The sequence below is a fragment of the Stenella coeruleoalba genome (genome assembly GCF_951394435.1).
Source record: "Stenella coeruleoalba genome assembly, chromosome: 3".
Classification (NCBI taxonomy): Eukaryota; Metazoa; Chordata; class Mammalia; order Artiodactyla; family Delphinidae; genus Stenella; species Stenella coeruleoalba.
The window spans coordinates 164140827-164161205 of NC_137148.1; the positions used below are offsets into that span (position 1 = coordinate 164140827).

Consider the following 20379-nt stretch of genomic DNA (forward strand, 5'->3'; position numbering starts at 1 on the left):
TGGACATTTTTTAAAGTCTTTATTGAATTTTGTTACGATATTATTTCTATTTTTATGTTTAGGTTTTTTTGGCTGCGAGGCACATGGGATCTTAGCTCCCCAACCAGGGATCAAACCTGCACCCCCTACATTGGAAGGTGAAGTCTTAACCACTGGACCACCAGGGAAGTCCCTGGTGCTTATTTTTACATGCCATCTTTATTTCTTCTTTCCCAGTTTTAGAGAGAGTGTTTTGCCTGTGACCTCAATGCTCTGATGGGTCTAAGAAGACTTGTTCAAGTTTTTTTCATTTTTTTTCTTTGAGGCCAGGAATGATGACTTCTAAGTTTCTTAAATGCCAGATTAGAACCTGTAAGTCTCTGTCTTCAATTTTTGGTGATTGCTGACTGCTTTAAAACCTCATTCATCCTCTTTACACTTTTACCCACATCTATACAAAGTGATCAGAAAGCCTTAGTCCTTCTTCCATTGGCAGTGGCAAGAGATTCAATCCTCTTAAGATCCTGCTCTTGTGTGTGAACCCTCATCCTAACCCAGCCCCTAACTTCAGTTTTTAAAAAGTCCAATTACCTTTCCTTGCTTGTGAAGCCATTTCTTGAAAGCTCTGGAGAGGCCTGCCTTACTTTCCTCAGATACCTCAATTATTTAGGTAATAAAACCTTTCATACACTATTGGCAACGTGTGCTGTCATCAGCAAAGGGATTCCTATCCCCAGGGGTCAAGCTGTCATGTTCCTGTAAACCTTGTGGGAGCTTGGAAATTAGAGAAGTTGGCAGGGCAGCCTCTAGAGTGGCTGGTCAGGAAATAACTTCCTCCTGCAATTTGAAAATGGAGATTTTATGTTCTTTAGGAGGAAAGCACTGTTGAATCCTTTGTGTATTTCATACTTTTGGGCAGATTCACCATCAAACCCTTGTGATTTTCAGTGAATGCACTTGCCATCTACAACTCTTAATCTGTTCCTCAAGGTTAGAAAGGCACAGGGCACTGTGTTTTAGATCTGCCATAAAGAGCTATTCTGGCATATTGTCTCACTCTGTGTGCCTATGTATGCCTCTTAAGCAGCCCTGAGGCACATGACTATAGGAATTTTGTGGTCTGTGTTTTCATGCTGTCTTCCTACTGTCTGCGCCAATTAACTGTAGGCGCCAATTAACTTTCTAGTGCATCAGATCAAACAAAGAGAAAGGAAAAACTGAATCTGTGGTAAATATTGCACAAGTTAACAGCACTATTTCCCCACAAGAATATTTTTTTTTCTGTCATCTACATCTGACTACTTATAAAGGCCTGGATTACTTTACGGACAAATTGGCCAGCTGGATCCTATTAAAAGTTTTACAGTTTTCTTGGACTCTTGTTTGGTGATGGGAATAGAAGAAAAAGCTTCCAGTTCAGCACTATGTTCTTATTCATAAAAGTTTGTGCAGATTTGGCCCTCTGCCTCATAAGTGCTATAAATGGTATGTAAAAAGGAAGGAGATGAAAGAGTTTTTCCTCACAAGGCATTGATGGTCTTAAAATGGTAACATTCGTTTCATTTGTATATCATGTCTGTCATTTCCCAACATGTTCTGGACCCTGCTGTTAGTGAGAAATGAGATGTAATGTGATCAGAGTAAATATTTCCATGTTCATTATGCTGCTAAATTTGTGAGGAAGTAGAGACAGAGTAAGTTCCTGATGATCAAGTCATAGAATAAATGTTTGGATATGACAGGATCATACATAACCTTCATATAAATAGTGTATATGGCTTCCCTTGTGGCACAGCAGTTAAGAAACTGCCTGCCAATTCAGGGGACACGGGTTCGATCCCTGGCCCAGGAAGATCCCACGTGCCATGGAGCAACTAAGCCTGTGCGGCACAACTACTGAGCCTGCACTCTAGAGCCCGCGTGCCACGACTACTGAAGCCCACGCGCCTAGAGCCTGTACTCTGCAACAAGAGAAGCCACCACAATGGGAAGCCTGCACGCTGCAATGAAGAGTAGCCCCTGCTTGCTGCAACTAGAGGAAGACCCAAAGCAGCCAAAAATAAACACAAAACAAAACAAAACAAAAATGGTGTATAGATTTCTAGTCCTGTCAGTGTCATTCATCCTACTATACACATATTTGGGATATTTTAGGACTCGGTAGCCTTTGAAGATGTGGCTGTGAATTTCACCCTGGAGGAGTGGGCTTTACTGAATCCTTCACAGAAGAAACTCTACAGAGATGTGATGCGGGAAACCTTCAGAAACCTGGCCTCAGTAGGTAAGGGTGACAGCTTTCCTTTACTTTGTCAATTAGGGAACAAATGTTTCTTGCTCAATGATGGTCTTCTAAGATGTCCTATGTGGAAGGGAGGATGTTGGTATATAAACTAGGCCTGGTCGCAACCAACAATGAATATAGAATCTAATGATTGTTCTATAATTTCTAATATTTTGAAATCGTTTTTCTGCATCTGCAATTTAGGGGAAAAATGGGAGGATCATGACATTGAAGATCAGTACAAAAACCAGGGGAGAAAACTAAGGTAAGTCACACTCACAACAGAAAGTAGTGCCTTATATGAGGGTCCTGGTACGTGATGAAATTTTAAAAGAAGGGACCTAAACACATAATGCCTGCTTGACATTTATTTATTCTCAGAAAAACTTTCCCCCAAATACTTTCTAATATGTGACATAGATATTTAGTGTTTGGAAAATAGTTCTCTTGGAAACAGTATTAACAAGCCCTGTATGTGAATATCAGTGTTTTGATAATTCCAAGAGTGAAGTCTTCTTGCAGGGCATTTCTTATATTCAATCAAAAACAATTCAGACAAGGGAGATAACCTACAGTTTTGCTATAGATCATAAAAATGTAGTTCAAATATCCTACTAATATTAAATTGTTGGTAAAGAAATCATTACTAACGTGATTCTCATTTTTTACAGAAGTCATGTTGTAGAGAGACTCTGTGAAAGTAAAGAGGGTAGTCAATGTGCAGGAAACTTCAGCCTTATTCCAAAACTCAGTCTGAAGAAGAAAACTACTGGAGTGAAACTACATGAATGCAGTGCATGTGGAAAAGTCTTTATGCATCATTCATCCCTTAATAGGCATATCAACCGTCATAGTGGGCACAAACTGTATGAGTATCAGAAATATGAAGAGAAGCCATATAAATGTAAGGAATGTGGTAAAGCCTTCAGTTATCTTCAGTGTTTTGAAAAACATGAAAGAAAACACAGTGGACAGGAGAACTATAAATGTAAGGAATGTGGGAAAGCTTTTCGTTTTCGCACATCCTTTCAAACACATAAAAGGATTCATACAGGAGAAAAGCCCTATGAATGTAAAGAATGTGGGAAATCCTTTATGTGGCTTACAACCTTTCAAAGACACATGATAACGCACACTGGAGATACTCCTTATAAATGTAAGGAATGTGGGAAACCCTTTAAGTGGCTCACAACCTTTCGGAGACACATGATAACACACACTGGAGATGCTCCTTATAAATGTAAGGAATGTGGGAAAGTCTTTACTTTTTTAAGTGCACTACAAATACATGAAAAAACCCACATGGGAGAGAAACCCTATCAATGTAAACAATGTGGAAAAGCCTTTAGATATCGTCGAACTTTTCAAACACATGAAAGGACTCACACAGGAGAGAAACCCTATGAATGTAAGCAATGTGGTAAAGCTTTTATTTCCCGTGTAGGATTACAAAACCATGAAAGAAATCACAATGGAAAGAAATTCTATGAATGTAAAAGATGTAGTAAAGCATTCAGTTATTCCAGTTCTCTTAGAAAACATGAAAGAAATCATACTGGAGAGAAACCCTATGAATGTAAGGATTGTGGAAAAGGTTTTATTTTTCTCTCAAGCCTTCGAGCACACATGATAAGTCACTCTGGAGATGGACCTTATAAATGTAAGGAATGTAAGAAAGCATTCATTACTCCCAGTTCATTTCAAATACATGTAAGGACTCACACAGGAGAGAAGCCTTATAAATGTAAACAATGTGGGAAAACTTTCAATTGGCCCACTTCCATTCGCAGACATGAAAAAAGTCATAGTGGAGAGAAACCCTATGAGTGTAGGCAATGTGGTAAAGCCTTCAGTTGTCCCAGATCCTTTCAAAGCCATGAAAGGAGACACAGTGGAGAAAAGCCTTATGAATGTAAAAAATGTGGTAAAGCCTTCAGTTGTCCAAATTCCTGTCAAAAACATGAAAGAAGTCATGGTGGAGAGAAACCTTATGAATGTAAAGAATGTGAGAAAGCCTTCAGTTCTCTCATCAAATTTCAAAGACACGTGATGAAGCACACTGGAGATGGACCTTATAAATGTAAGGAGTGTGGGAAAGTCTTTGATTGTCCCAATTACTTTCAAAGTCATGAAAGGATTCACAGTGTAGAAAAGCCCTATGAATGTAAGGGATGTTGTAAAACCTTCAGTACTCCTAGGTCCCTTCAAAGACATGAAAGAACTCATACTGGAGAGAAACCTCATGCATGTAAGGAATGTGGTAAAGCCTTCAGTTATCCCAGTTTCCTTCAAAAACATGAAAGAAGTCATACTGGGGAGAAACCCTATCAATGTAAACAATGTGGTAAAGCCGTCAGTTATCTCAGTTCCCTCCGAAGTCATGAAAGGACTCATAGTGGAGAGAAACCTTATGAATGTAAGGAATGTGGGAAAGCATTCATTTTTCTCTCAAAATTTCATTTACACATGATAAAGCACACTGGAGTTGGATCTTATACATGTAAGAAATGTGGGAAACCCTTCGATTGTCCCAGTTCATTACAAAACCATGAAAGAACTCACACTGGAGAGAAACCGTATGAATGTAAGAATTGTAGTAAAGCCTTCAGTCATCTCCGTTCTTTACGAAACCATGAAAGAACTCATATTGGAGAGTAGCGCTTGGGAAAGCCTTCAGTTCTGTCACTGAAATTCCAAGACATGTGGTGAAGCACACTGGAGATGGACCTAATAGTGTAAGGAATGTGGGAAGGCCTTCGATTTTTTTCAGTTCATTATGAAATCATGAAAGAACTCACACTGGAGCGAAACCACACGAATGTGAAAATTATACGAAAGCCTTCGATTGTCCCAGTTCTGTTCAAAACCATGAAAATCCTCATAATGGAAAGTAGGCCTATGAATGTCAGGAATGTAGGAGAACCTTCAGTAGTCCCAGTTCATTTTGAATACAAAAAAAGAATTCACACTGGAGAGAAACCCTGTGAATGCAAAATGTATGGTAAAGCCCTCAACACTTCCTATTATGTTCAAATATGTGAAAGAACTCTTACCAGAAACTGAACGTAAGGAATATTGGAAAGCCTTTATCACACAACATTTTAAGGACACAAGACGGTGCACACCATGTAAGCATGAGGAATTGGGGAAGTTTTCAGTCCCATTTTCTTGGGAGAGAACTCACTCTAGAGAGAATTCTGTTAAATATAAACAATATATGAAAACCTTCATTTGCCCTACATCCTTACAAAACCATGTGAGAATGTACACTGGATAGATACCAAGTAACTGAAAAGTAAGACAAACTATTCAGTTGAAACACATATTTTTGTAGTCATGTGAAAACTGCACTGGAAAAAACTCATGTTAATGTAAGTAATATGGGTAAGCCTGGTACAAATTAATTCATGTAGAATACTCAAAGTTACAGTATGGAAGAAGTGTTATAAACTTTAAACATACATTGTCCTTATCAGTGGCACATTCTTAAAGTTATTATCTGTAGTATGGAGTAGTACTTACTTCTGCAAGTAAATATTGAGGTAAGATAATTCTGTAGGTACTCTTTAGGCAATTGTTCCTAAGTTTAATAGGTAATTTTATCCTTTACTCAGTAAAATTTTTGTTTTTATTTTGAAGACTCTTTGATCCATGGGTGAATTGAAGTGCACTTCTAATATGTAAGTGGGGTTAATTTTTATATAATACTCTTCTGCAAATAAGAGAACACTGAAAAATGACACTTTGGTACTTGTTTGTTTATTGTACTGGCCTCCTGCGGCAAGTACTCAACATCCCTTATACATTATATACATATTCCACCTTTACTTCTTAAGAGAAAACTAACTTTTCATTGGCCTGAAGAGCTTTATTCCATTTCTTTGCTAACAATGAGTTGGCATATATTTGTAAGTATGCAAAGTTCATCATATACTCTCATGTGAATTATTGTTTTCATCTTTTGTCCTTTGTTACTTGTCATTCCTTCTGGCTGGGATTTGGGCTATGGAATTTGCATTAAGAGAGACCTGTGAGGGCTTCCCTGGTGGCGCAGTGGTTGAGGGTCCACCTGCCAATGCAGGGGACACAGGTTCGTGCCCCCGTCCAGGAGGGTCCCACATGCCACGGAGCGGCTGGGCCCATGAGCAATGGCCACTGGGCCTGCATGTTCGGGGCCTGTGCTCCGTGACGGGAGAGGCCACGGCAGTGAGAGGCCCACGTACTGAAAAAAAAAAAGAGAGAGAGACCTGTGAGAGGACAATAAAATTTAGAGTTGGAGATGACCCTTTTTGACTCTGTTACGTCAATGTGAGTAATGTTGTGAATTACATTTTCTAGACTGTTGCTTTTATGGCCCCATGTTAGAATTCACCAAAGCCTAATTTACAGGTAACTTGAAATGCAGATGTGAAATAGGATTAGGTAGATTTTGGAGCCACTTGTATGGAAAGAGACACACAAGAAGCATAGGGCCTTTGCAGACACTTGCTTCCAGCTCATTTTCCTCATTTTTTGCTCTGCCAGTCAGGAATATTCTCAAAACTGAAGAGAGTCCAAGACAGTGGAGTAGGAAGACACTGAGCTCACCTCCTCCCATGGGCACATCAAAATTACAACTGTTTACCAAGCAACTATTGATGAGAAAGACCTGAACACTAGCAGAAAAGATCTTCTACAAGTAAAGATAGGAGGAAGGACCCACAATGAAACCAGTAGGAAGTGTGGAGAAATGTTACAGTCAAGACCCATTACCCACAAACAGGAGGATAATTACAATTGCAGAAGTTGTCCCAAGGAGCAAGGGTGTCCAAACCCCACATCTTGCTCCCCAGCCTAAGGGCCCTGCACTGGAAAGACAAGCCCCCAGAACATTTGGCTTTGAAGACCAGCAGGGCTTACTTTCAGGATAGTCAGAGGGCTGTAGGAAATAGAGACTCCACTCTTCAGGGATGCACATAACATCTCATGTGCTCCAAAATCCAGGGCAAAAGCAGTAATTTGAAAGGAGCCTAGGTTTGACCCACCTGCTGATCTTGGAGAGACTCCTAGAAAAGCAGGAGGCAACTGGTGTTTACTCTTGGGACATAGACACTGTGACAGCCCTTTTGGGGCTGTCCACAAGGATACTGGTTCTGACAAGTGTGGTTTTGGAATTGTCCTTCTAGCTTATTAGCACAAGAGACCTGCGCTACCCACCAGCCTGTTGGCACCAGTATTGGGATACCTCAGGCCAAGCAGCTAGCCAGGTGGGGATGCAGCTGGCCCACTCACCATATGGCCAGCTGCCTTAAGATACATTGAGACCCCAGTTGCCCTGGCACTGGCTCTGGGACCCCTGAGGCCCCACAGCCAGCTGTTGGGGCCCAACCCAATATACCAGTGGGCCTACACCAGGATCCAGCCCCATTCACCAGTGGGCCAGTACCAGCTTTGGGACACCCCAGACCTTGTAGCCGTCTGTGACAGAAATAAGCCCTGCTCACCAGTGGGCTGACACCAACTCTGAGACCCCCAGCTTACTGTAGCCAAAGACCTCAGGATCTGGCTCCACCCACCAGTGAGCTGGCATTAACCCCAGGACCCCCTGGGCCTCAGCCCCACCTACCAACTCTAAGACACCTTGGACCCTTCAGCCAGCCACCCTGGGATTTGGCCCCAGTCACCACCAGGCTGACAGTAGATTTGGGGATCCCGAGCCCATGACCTCCCACCCTGGAAACTAGCTCCACCCACCAGTGGGCCAGCACTGGCCCTCAGACCCCCTGGGGCTCTATAGCCAGCCACCTCATGTCCTGACCCTACCTACTAACAGTCAGCAACCTCCCCACAAGGCAGGACCTGGCAACCAAGTGGACCAAGGGGCAGCCACACCTAGTCAGCCCACTGCACAAGAAGGACCCACGTAGGGGGCACACCTAGAGCATATACCTCTGGTGTCCAGAGGAGAGAGCACTGCTGGCACACATAGGACGTCTCCTACAAAAGGCCACTTCTGCAACGTCTGGAAACAAGCAATGTGCCAAATACATAGAAATTTAAAAAGCAAATTAGGCAAAGTGAGGTGACAGGAATATGTTCCAAACAAGGAACAAGATAAAACCCCAGAAGTAGAACTAAGGAAGCAGAAATAAGCAATCTGCTTGTTCAAGGTAATGATCATAAAGATGCTCAAAGAACTTGGGAGAAGAATGGGTGAACAGAGTGAGAAATTTGTCATTTTTAACAAAAATTTAAAAAATACAAAGAACCAAACAGTTGAAGAATACAATAAGTGATACTTTTAAATACACTAGAAAGAATCAGTAGTAGATTAGATGATACAGAGGAATGAATCAGCAACTGGAAGACAGAGTAGTGGAAATCACTCAATCTGAACAGAAAATAAGGAAAAAGAAGTTTTTTTAAATGACAGTTTGAGACTTCTGAGACAACAAGAAGCATACTAACATTCTCATTATAGGAGTCCCAGAAAGAAAGGAGAGAAAATGGGCGGAAGACATATTTGAAGACATAATAGCCAAGAACTTCCGTAACCTGGTAAGGAAACAGACATCCAGGTTCAGGAATTACAGTCCCAAAAGGACCAATCTAATCCATATTAATTGTATATATTTATATTATAATATATCATGGAATATTACTCAACCATAAAAGAGAATGAAATTTTGCCATTTGCAACATTGTGCATGGGCCTAGAAGGTATTATCCTAAGTGAAATAAGTCTGACAGAGAAAGACAAATACTGTATAATTTCACTTACTTTTGGAATCTAAAAAACAAAACAAACGAACAAACATAGCAAAACAGAAACAGAGTTACAGATACTGTGTCAAACAGGTAGTTGGCAAAGGGAGAAGAGGTAGGGGAGGATAGAAATAGGTGAGGGAGACGAAGAGGTGCAAACTTAGAGTTGCAAAATGAGTCACAGGTATGAAGTGTAAGGTGTGGGAAATATAGTCAATAATTATATCTTTGTATGGTGAGAGATTGTAACTAAACTTATATTAGTGATCATATTGAAATGTATAGGAATATCGAAACACCATGTTGTGTAACAGGAACTAATAGTGTTGTAGGTCATTTATATTTCAAAAACAAACTCATAAAGAGATCAGATTTCTGATTACCAGAGGCAGGGTGTGGGGGGAAGGGGAAATTGAAGGAAGACAGTCAAAAGGTACACACTTTGTTATAAAATAATTAGTACTAGGGATGTAATGTACAACATGAGAAAGTTGTTAAAGAGAGTAAATCCTAAGAGTTCTCATCAAAAGGAAAATAATTTTTTCTATTTCTTTAAAATTTTGTATCTATATGAAGTGAAGGATGTTCACTAACCTTATTCTGATAATCCTTTCACGATGTATATAAGTTAAATCATACTGTACACTTTAAATTTATACACTGCTGTATGTCAATTATTTCTCAATAAAACTGGAAAAAAAGAGAATATCCTCAAAACCACCACAGACAGTTTGACTTCCATTTGATCAGAGCTGTAGGCTTCCACAGCGTTTTCCAAAGTTCAACATGGAAGATTCAGCACAGTTTGGATTTTCCTGCAAGCCCACTGTGTCCGTCTGGCAGGAAATTTAGACTGTCGTGGTTGAGAATATCCTCTGAACACTGTTCTCTAGACTGTATTCATATAAGCTCTAATTTGTAATAACATCTTGGTCTGTTAATAACTGCTGTTGACTTTGTGCTCCTGATTCCCCTTTGTGTTGCAGTCCAAAAGAACTGCCTGTGAGTTTGTTCCTGTTCTTCACTGTGCAGTGACTGCTCAGACCCAGTCCTTCCATGTAGAATCAGCACCTTCCTCATATCAGGCAGATTCTCAGTGTTTCCTTTTACTCACATCTGAGTGTAATCCCTGAATATGTTTTCAGTTCTCTTTGATTGTATATGATTCAAAGCATGTGCATTAATTTCTGTAATGAGTGCTTTTGTAGCTTTTTCTTAGAAATATTTATTAGAAACAAGCACTCATCTGCTAGGAAATAACTGTGTTTTTCATTTCCTGAGAGGGTATATTAAATATCCCGTTGTAATTATGGAATTTCAGATCAACTTGTAATTTTCTCCACCTAATCATTATACATTGAGTCAATATTATTGTGCATACAAGGGCAGGTATTTTTACCTCAGGCACTTTTTATTTTTTATTCTTTTATACTTATAATTTCTGTCATGAGACTAGTTTCTTATTCATTCATAACACCAAGCACTTAAATCATGGTGTTTTCTGTCCCGTTTTGCCAAGACCACCATGATCACGTCTGTTGTCAAGGAGAAGGAGGGGTGTAATGAGTTCTCATACTAGGAATGACCACAAAATGGGGGGTGTAACAGTAACTGTGCACTTGAGGACTTCCTATTGGATTTTGACTTGTGTCAGATGATTTGATTGCTATTCAAGGAAGCAAGGCATTATTCTACATTGGATGCTGTGAGGAAGTGAGCCAAATTCTGTCATTGGTAATCATAATAGTTATTATCTAACAAGGCAGAAAGAATGGCGTGATGCTGAAGTTAATTTTTTTTTTTTTCTTTTTTGCGGTACGCGGGCCTCTCACTGTTGTGGCCTCTCCCGTTGCGGAGCACAGGCTCTGGACGCACAGGCTCAGCGGCCATGGCTCACGGGCCCAGCCGCTCTGCAGCATGTGGTATCTTCCCGGAACAGGGCACGAACCCGTGTCCCCTGCATCGGCAGGCAGACTCTCAACCACTGTGCCACCAGGGAAGCCCTGAAGTTAATTTTTAAGAAGTACCCATCATTAGTGAGAAGAGGGGAATTTGGGTCATTTAAAATCTTTAGGGAATTCCCTGGCAGTCCAGTGGTTATGACTCCGCACTTTCACTGCAGAAGGCCCCGGTTCAGTCCCTGGTTGGGGAACTAAGATCCTGCAAGCTGCAACTAAGATTCTGTTTTTCTGGTGTGGCCAGAAAAAGCAAAAAACAAAACAAAAACTTTAGAATCTGTTCTCTTTTATTATTTATAGAGATACGGTTTTCATTTTGATCCATCATGGTCACAGAGTAGCTTTGTCTGATGATGGATGTGTGTCACATTTTTCTCTTCAACAGGATATATCTAGGCCTTGTGGGGAGTGTGAGGCCAGCTCCCAGTCATCTGAAACAGGTTTTGCCTTTCTTGTCTAAATACTGAAATATTTCCTGCAGTGTACTGGATGATTTTAAAAGAAGTACACACTTAAAATATATATTTGTAATGACAAACTCCTTAGCAAATTAGATTTTCTTTTGTTATTTCCGTTATGAGTCAAGTGAAGCTTACAAATTTTCAGAGAACACAAACCAAGCAAAGGAAAAAGTCAGGATACCTGGTCCAGTGAAACCTTCTTGCTCAGAGACTAATCTCTTGATGCTAATTTTTCAACATCCTCCTATGCCAGGCAGTGTAGACTGAAAACATATCCAGTTTAGCAAAAATTTTCCAGGCACTCTAGGCTCTGGATATGGAAGTATAAAAGAAGTTCTTGAACTTCTGGGTGCTTATATTTTTGTGGGAAAAGAGAGATGGTTAAATAAGAAACCTTTGCTTTTATAAAAGAATATAAGTGTGTGAAAGGAAAGGAAAGGATGACAGGTGAGATGATAGGGAAGGGAGGGTATGTTGTATATCTTTTTTATGGAGGGTAGTGGCCTCAGTGAGTGAGGATGTCACCACTGATCATTTTTCCACCATCTAACATCTTAAAATACTGAGGAACTGCTTGGATGTGGACGTAAACAATACTTCAGTCCTGCGTTCTTGGGATTAGCAGCAATGGGTGGTATAGACATGGTTCATCTTCATTTTAGCCATGGTTAAAAGTTTTAGTGCATGTGCTGTTTGATCATGAGTTTGGACATGGGTATCTGGGATGTGAGTTTCCCCTTTGCTTTTGGCTATCAGTTTTCATAGTATTTATGCTTCTGATTAGCATTTGAAGGGAATTGAAATTGCCTTTTGATTTGGCATTATCATTTTGCTGCTATTTAGACCGACGGACACAATTTGTACCCCATGAAACTTTCGAGTTCCTTTGGGTTTGAGTAAAGGTCATCTGCACAGCTGTAGCTCATCATTAGTTTTCCTATGAGTAGAGTGATATCTGTGCAAGTCCAATATGATTTCCTCCTTGAAACACCAAAAATAGCTATGGCTGTTTAGAGGGCAATTATCCAAGGAGTAAATGAGGTAAGCTGCAATCAGAGGTATCATTTTGAGTAATATCTGAATGGAGTGGGAAAAGAGGTATATTTGACGTCCTCAAACTAGGATATTTTCTATGCCTTCTTATAAGAGGAGTAGCTGGGAGGTTTATGCACAAAGCCCTCAAAGCTCATTTTTTTTTCTGTTTTCAGGGATCATATCCGTGTTTACATTTTCACATGTTATGGAAGGTAGGGTAAAAGGTGACAGTTTGGTTTCATTAGACAGCGGTGGAAGTTCAAACTTGCTCCCCTTATTTTTCAGTACTAATTTATGCTTTCTTAGCAGTGTTGACATGTGACTTTACAATTATTAGTATCTCATTTGATCTGTCCCCATCATTCCTCCCACATACAAATGAAGAAAGTTAAGCATGGGGTCTTAACTTAATTCATATAGCTGATAACAATGAAATCTCTCAGTTTTGAAAGCATAATGTGTGCCACTCTTCTGGGCAATGCCAAAAATCGCAAACTCAGAAGAACACAAAGTTTGTATCAATATGCAGTTTTACAGATAACAGAGTCAAATTTTCCATTAAGACTCAAGGCAATATGCTGGTCAATTTGTATGACATTCTGGAAGAGGCAAAGGTATAGGAAGCTAAAACAGATCAGTGGTTAAGGGTGGGAAGGTTCAGTACAAACAGGAGAGTTCTTTTGGGGTGACAGTGTCCTCCATCTTGATGGTGGTATAACTATACATTTGTGAAAACTAACAACTACACTTAACATAGTATATATATTGTTAGGAGGGGGAAATTTCTCCCTCTACCTGTGTTGAGTTCTTGTGGCTAAACTAATAATAAAATTGATAGCAGACAGATTAACATGAGAAAAGAAAACATTTTAATTCACGCGCATGGAAGTCCCATAGAAATGGGACCTAAGAAGTAGCCAAAGCAGGCAGCTTTTATACTTTTTGGACAAAGAAATAATAAACTTGTGTGGAATTGACAGGACAAAGAAACTTAGGTTTTGGGTGCCCAATTAGTGAAGAATCTAAACAGAGTTTGGGCTTGGGGTAGGGAATTAAAGAAGTAACAGGGTTCATTTCTATAGGCTTCTTCACCAGAATTCTCTATCTTGGGTCATAAGGGTATCCTGCTACCTCCATATGCAAGCAGTAGACCCTTCACGTAAGAGATTTCTTTCCTGCTTTCAGGAAGAGTCAGAGTATCCCTCTTGCGTTATCCATTTCTTTTTTCTTTTTTTTAATTAATTAATTTATTTTTTATTTCTGGCTGCGTTGGGTTTTCGTTGCTGTGGGGGGGGCTGGTTGTGCGCAAGCGGGGGCTACTCTTTGTTGTGGTGCGCAGGCTTCTCATTGTGGTGGCTTCTCGTTGCGGAGCACGGGCTCTAGGCCCGCAAGCTTCAGTAGTCGTGGCACGTGAGCTCAGTAGTTGTGGCTTGCGGGCTCTAGAGCGCAGGCTCAGTAGTTGTGGCACATGGGCTTAGTTGCTCCGCGGCATGCAGGATCTTCCCAGACCAGGGCTCTGAACCCGTGTCCCCAGCATTGGCGGGCAGATTCTTAACCACTGTGCCACCCGGGAGGCCCCTATCCATTTCTTAAGTAACTTTAATTCAAATTAGGACTTCCCTGGTGGTCCAGTGGTTAAGACTCCCTGCTCCCAATGCAGGGGGCACAGCTTCGATCCCTGGCTGGGGAAGATCTGCATGCTGCATGGTGTGGCCAAAAAAAAAAAAAATCCAAATTAATCAATATAAAATTGAGGCACATTTTGGCCCCAACAGTGTATACTACTTAATAACTAATAGAAAGCAACAAAAACGCTTTCACGTGCTAGGAGAATGTTAAACTCTCCGAAACCATGATTTTTACATGTTCCACAATTTCTTCTACCCTCTGGGATCGTTCTTCAGAAGAATGGAAGGACTAGGAAAGGAATGGGCCACAACAGGACTTTTCTTGGTACCAAATCTGATTTAGGAAAATCGCTCCAGGGCTACGTCTGCTCTCGCTGTCATTCACATAACTGGTGAGAAAGTAATAGAGCTCTCGGAGTCCACCTCTGAGTTGACTCCAGGTTTCTCGAGTCATATCTTGGCAATGCTGTGGCCTGACAGAAAGGTGCATGTAACAGACCTCCCCAAGTGGAATATGGCTGGGTGTGTCCTAATCTAATCCTTGGACATCAACATCACGTGTTCCCAGAGCTGGTCTTGAGACCATTTCCAGCTTATATTTCCCATCTCTAGCATACTCTGCACCTTCTTACCAGTAAACACGTTTAGATGCAACACTGTCTCACTCTGGCAGTTTTCTTTGTTGTAACTCCAGGTGACTGTGAGGTGAAGCAGTGACAAAACCCAGAACCCATGTCATGAAGCTCAGCGCCCTCAGACACAATATTCCCCGTTGTCACATAAACAACAGCGTTGCACCAACAAGCATGGTTCCACAATAGTCTCAAAACAATAATGTCATAAAGGGACACCCTGCCTTGTCCTAAGTCAAGTAATCACTCAGGCAGACCCCACTGTCAGCAAACCACCCTCCCTTTGTTCTCTGGCACATACTACCCCGTGCTTTCGGCAGCGTATGCACCGACCACGCGCGGCTTCCTCACCTCAGTGTCTGCCTCCACAGAGAGTTGGCTCTCTGCTGCTGAGGCTGGTGTCTACCCTTTCCTGGTGCAGGAAAATCTCTGCAGAACTCCTGACCCGTGGCCTGTGGGAAATGGTGATCTCAGCCAGACCCTCCGCCTCTGGGGCCCCTTTGCTTCCCAGAACTCTAGAATGCAACGCGACACTGTCTCCAAATAAGATGCGCGAAACGCCCGGGATCCCTGAAGTGCACAGGCGCAGGAGGTGGTGCCTCCTCCTTAATCGGAGGACAAGCTCCAGGTTTCTCAAGAGGCAGAAATGGGCGGAGCCATGTCCCCACCTGCTCTTGCAACAGCTTTCAGTGCTTTCCAGGGTCCCAGAAAGTGCTCTCTGTGTGGCTGGGAAACCTGGGGTCCGAGGTCTGGAGGCCGCCTCTCTCCCCATCAGTGGAAGTTCAAGTAGGGGACAGCGATCAAGGGCTCGGTGGGGACGGCCTGTGAGGCGGACCGGAGCGACCTCAGTGGGCAGGTGAGACCTGGGGGGTGATGGATACCGTACGGAGGAGACCTCTCAGAGGACAAGGACATGGAGGCCGAGTGAGAACACAGAAACCTTTGTCGCCCTCGTGAGCTTCCAATGGGAAAATAAAGTGAGGAACGGTCACATTGTGACCGGTGCTTTTCTGGAAGTGATTATAGAAGCGTGGGTGCCCTACTAGTAGGTGGTGTGATGAACAAAGCCAAAGAAATATCCCTGTGTGCTTAAAAGCTGACATTCTAATAGAGAAGAAAGAAGATATCTAAGTAAAATTATAGCATATCTGATTGTGATTAGTCCTAAACAGAGAAAGAAAACTGGGGAGGAGTGCAGAGGGCTTGAGATCCATGTGTCTATGGGAGCATCTGTGTGTCTGAGCCATTGACTCTGAGGATTTTGGGTCTGTGTCTGCGTGTGTCCTCCTGTATGTGCCTTGACAACATCCGTATGATTTTGTGTGTCTGCCTGTGGAGTTATGTGTATATATCCTATGAAATCTGGAATGCTTTTATTTCATATTCTTGCCTAATTTCCCTGGTAGCACTTCCCTTACAATGTTAAATAGAACTGGTTAGAGCAGACATCTTTGTCTTGCTTCTGATCTTACAGAGAAGGTGTTCAGGCTCACTGTGAAGTATGTTGTTACCTCTGAGCTTTCTAATGATGCCTTTTTTCATGTCGAGGAAATTCTCTTCTAGTCATAGTTTATTGCATTTTCCTCGTCAAGGGGTACTGAACTTTGTCAATAGCTTTTTGCATCTAATGAGATGATCATTTAGATTTTAACGTTTATTCTATTAATAGTTTATTAATTTTAGTAAATTTTAGGATTATTTGTTCTAGTTCTGTGAAAAATGTCATGGGTATTTTGATAGGGGTTGCGTTAAATTTGTAGATTGCTTGCCATAATAGGAACATTTTAACTATATTAATTCTTCCAATCCTTGAACATGTGGTATCTTTCCATTTATTTGTATTGTCTTCAATTTCCTTCATCACTGTCTTATCATTTTCAGACTCTAGGTCTTTAACCTCCTTGGTTAAATTTATTCTCAAGTATTTTGTTCTTTTTGATGCAATTGTAAATGGTATTGTTTTCTTAAATTCTCTTTCTGATATTTCATTATTAGTGTATGGAAATGCAACAAATTTCTGTATATTAATCTTGAATCCTGCAACTTTACAAATTTATTTCTTAGTTTTAATAGATTTTGGTGGAGACTTTAATGTATTCTAAGTAAAGTATCATATCAGCAAATAGTAGCAGTTTTACTTCTTCCCTTTCAGTGTGGATGCCTTTTATTTCTTTTTCTTTTCTGACTTTCGTGGCAAGGACTTCCAGTACTATGTTGAATAAAAGTAGTGAGAGTGAGCATCCTTGTCTTGTTCCTGATCTTAGAGGAAAAGGTTTCAGCTTTTCACCACGGAGTTTGATATTAGCTGTGAGTTTGTCATAAATGGCCTTTATTATGTTGAGATATTTCCTTCTATACCAACTCTGGTAAAGTTTTTATCATGAATGGATGTTGAATTTTATTAAATGCTTTTTATGCTTCCATTGAGATGATCACATGATTTTTATCCTTCCTTTTGTTAATGTGGTGTATCAGACTGATTGATTTGCAGATATTGAACCATCCTTGCATCCCTGGAATAAATTGCATTTAATCATGGTGTTTGATCCTTTTTATACATTGTTAAATTCAGTTGCTAATATTATGTTGAGGATTTTTGTGTCTATATTCCTCAGTGATATTGACCTGTAAATTTTTTTGTAATGTCTTTTTCTGATTTTGGTGTCAGGGTAATGGTGCCCTCACAGAATGAATTTGGGAGTGTTCCCACCTTTTCAATTTTTTGGAATAGTTTGAGAAGGATAGTTATTAGCTTTTCTTCATATGTTTGGTAGAATTTCCCTTTAAAGCTGCACAGTCCTGGACTTTGGTTTAGGAGAGTTTTTTAAATTACTAATTCAATTTCACAATTAGTGATCAGTCTGTTCAGATTGTCTGTTTCTTCCTGATTCAGTCTTGGAAGATTGTAAGTTTCTAGAAATTTATCCATTTCTTCTGTGTTGTCCAATTTTTTGACATATAACTGTTTGTAGTGTTCTCTTATGATATTTTTGTGTCTCTGTGATATCAGTTGTAATTTCTCTTCTTTTATTACTTAATTTTTTAAATAAATTTATTTATTTTTGGCTGTGTTGAGTCTTCGTTGCTGCGCATGACTTTCTCTAGTTGCGACGAGCGGGGGCTACTCTTCATTGTGGTGTGTGGGCTTCTCATTGTGGTAACTTCTATTGTTACAGTGCACAGGCTCTAGCCATGTGGGCTTCAGTAGTTGTGACACGTGGGCTCAGTAGTTGTGGCTCATGGGTTCTAGAATGCAGGCTCAGTAGTTGTAGTGCATGGGCTTAGTTGCTCAACGGCATGTGGGATCTTGCCAGACCAGGGATTGAACCTGTGTCCCCTGCATTGGCAGGCAGATTCTCTACCACTTCACCACCAGGAAAGCCCTATTACTTATTTTATTTGGGTCACCTTTCTTTTCTTCTTGATGAGCCTGGCTAAAGGCTTATCAATTTTGTTTATATTTTCAAAAAATCAACTCTTGCTTGATTTTTCTTTCTCTTGTTTTTTCTCTCTGTTTTATGTATTTCCTCTTTGATCTTTATCATTTCTCTCCTCCTGCTGACTTTGGGTTTTTTTTTTTCCTAATTCCTTTAGATGGTAGGTTAGGTTTTTTATTTGAGATTTTTCTTGTTTCTTGAGGTAAGCCTATATCACTATAAATTTCCCTCTTAAAACTCTTTTTGCTGCTCCCATAGATTTTGGAAAGTTGTCTTTTTTTTCTTTTCTTTTTTTTTTTTTTTTGGTGCCACACCACATGGCTTGTGGGATCTTAATTCCCCAACCAGGGATAAAACCCGTGCCCCCTGCAGTGAAAGCGTGGAGTCCTAACCACTGGACCACCAGGGAATTCCCAAGTTGTCTTTTTATTTTCATTTGTCTTGAGGTATTTTCTGATTTCCTCTTTGATTTCTTCATTGATTCATTGTTTTTTTTAGTAGCATGTTGTTTAGTCTCCATGTGTTTGTGTTTTTCCCATTTTTCTTCCTATAATTTCTAGTTTCATACCATGTGGTCAGGAAAAAATGCTTGATATAATTTCTGTTCTCTTAAATTTGTTGAGATCTGTTTTGTGGCCTAGCATGTGATCTATCCTGGAGTACATTCCATGTGCACTTAAAAGAATGTGTATTCTGCTATTTTGAGATGTAGTGTCCTGTAGATATCTATTAAGTTCAATTGGTCTAATGTGTCATTTAAGACCACTGTTTCCATATTAATTTCCTCTCTGGAAGATCTGTCCATTGATGTAACTGGGATGTTAAAGTCCCCTACTATTATTGTATGACTGTAAATTTTTCCTTTTATGACTGTTGAGATTTGCTATATTTATTTAGGTGCTCCTATATTAGGTGCATATATGTTAACCAGTGTTATATCCTCTTCTTGTATCGAACCCTTTATCATTATATAATGCCTTCCTTTGTCTTTTGTTATAGACTTTGTTTTCAGGTATATTTTGTCTGATATGAGTATTGCTACCCCAGCTCTCTTGTTGTCTCCATTTGCATGAAATATCTTTCTGTCCCTTCACTTTCAGTCCTGTGTGTCTTTTGATCTTAAGTGAGTCTCTTGTAAGCATCATATAGATGGGTCTTGTTTTTTTATCCAATCAGATAACATGTCTTCTGACTGAAGCCTTAGTCCATTGACGTTTAAATCATTATTTTATTAAAATGATTATTGATTAGTATGTACTTATTGCCATTTGTTCCTTGTTTTCTGGTTGTTTTTGTAGTTCTTCTCTGTTCTTTTCTTTTTCTTTTGGTTTGATGATTTTCTTTAGTGGTATACTTGTGTTCCTTTCTCCTTAGCTTTTGTGTTTTGTAGATTTTGGGTTTGTGGTTACCATGGAGTTTATATATGTTGACTGCTAACTAGATCTACTTGTTTTAAACTGATAGTCATTTAAGTTCTTTTAATCTTCATACTAGCTTATTTAAGTGGTTGATCCACAGCCTTTACTGTATATTTGTTTTTACTGCAGAGATTTTTCCTTTTCTATGAATTCTTACTTCTTATATCAGCCTTCTCTTTTCCACTTAGAGGAGATCTTTTAACATTTCTATTAGAATCAGTCTAATATTGATGAATCTTTTAGTTTTTTCTTGTCTGAGTTCTTTATCTCTCCTTTCATTTTGAATGATAATCTTGCTGGGTAGAGTATTCTAGGTTGTAGGTTTTTTCCTTTCAGTACTTTAAATGTATCTTGCTACTCCCTTCTAGCCTGCAAAGTTACTGAAGAAAAATCAGCTGATAGCATTGCAGGGGTTTCCTTTTATGTGACTCTTTGTTTCTCTCTCTCTCTCTCTCTCTCTCTCTGGCCATGCTGTGTGGCATGTAGGATCCTAGTTCCCTGACCAGGGTTTGCACCCACACCCCTTGCAGTGGAAGCATGGAGTCTTAACCACTGGACTTCCAGGGAAGTCCCCTCTTTGTTTTTCTCTTGCTGCCTTTAGAATTCTCTCTTTATCTTTAAATTTTGCCATTTTAATTATGATATGTCTTTGTGCGGGTCTGTTTGGGTTCAACTGATTTGAGACTCTTTGTGCTTCCTGTACCTAGGTATCTGTTTCCTTCTTCAGGTTCAGGATATTTTCAACCATAATTTTATCAAATACATATGTGGCCATTTTCTCCCTCTTTTCTCCTTCTGGGACTCTT

General features: G+C 40.2%; 1 protein-coding gene across 1 annotated transcript in view; it reads left to right on the plus strand.

Moving 5' to 3' along the window:
* Positions 1 to 7579, plus strand: part of LOC307183228 (uncharacterized protein) — a 32482-nt gene extending 24903 nt beyond the window's left edge. Inside the window, exons 2-4 of the mRNA XM_079915446.1 lie at positions 2134 to 2260; positions 2465 to 2525; positions 2932 to 7579. Coding sequence (XP_079771572.1) covers positions 2134 to 2260; positions 2465 to 2525; positions 2932 to 4918 — 2175 coding nt within the window. The 3' untranslated portion in view covers positions 4919 to 7579. The remainder of the gene's footprint in view (positions 1 to 2133; positions 2261 to 2464; positions 2526 to 2931) is intronic.
* The last annotated feature ends 12800 nt before the right edge of the window (positions 7580 to 20379 follow it).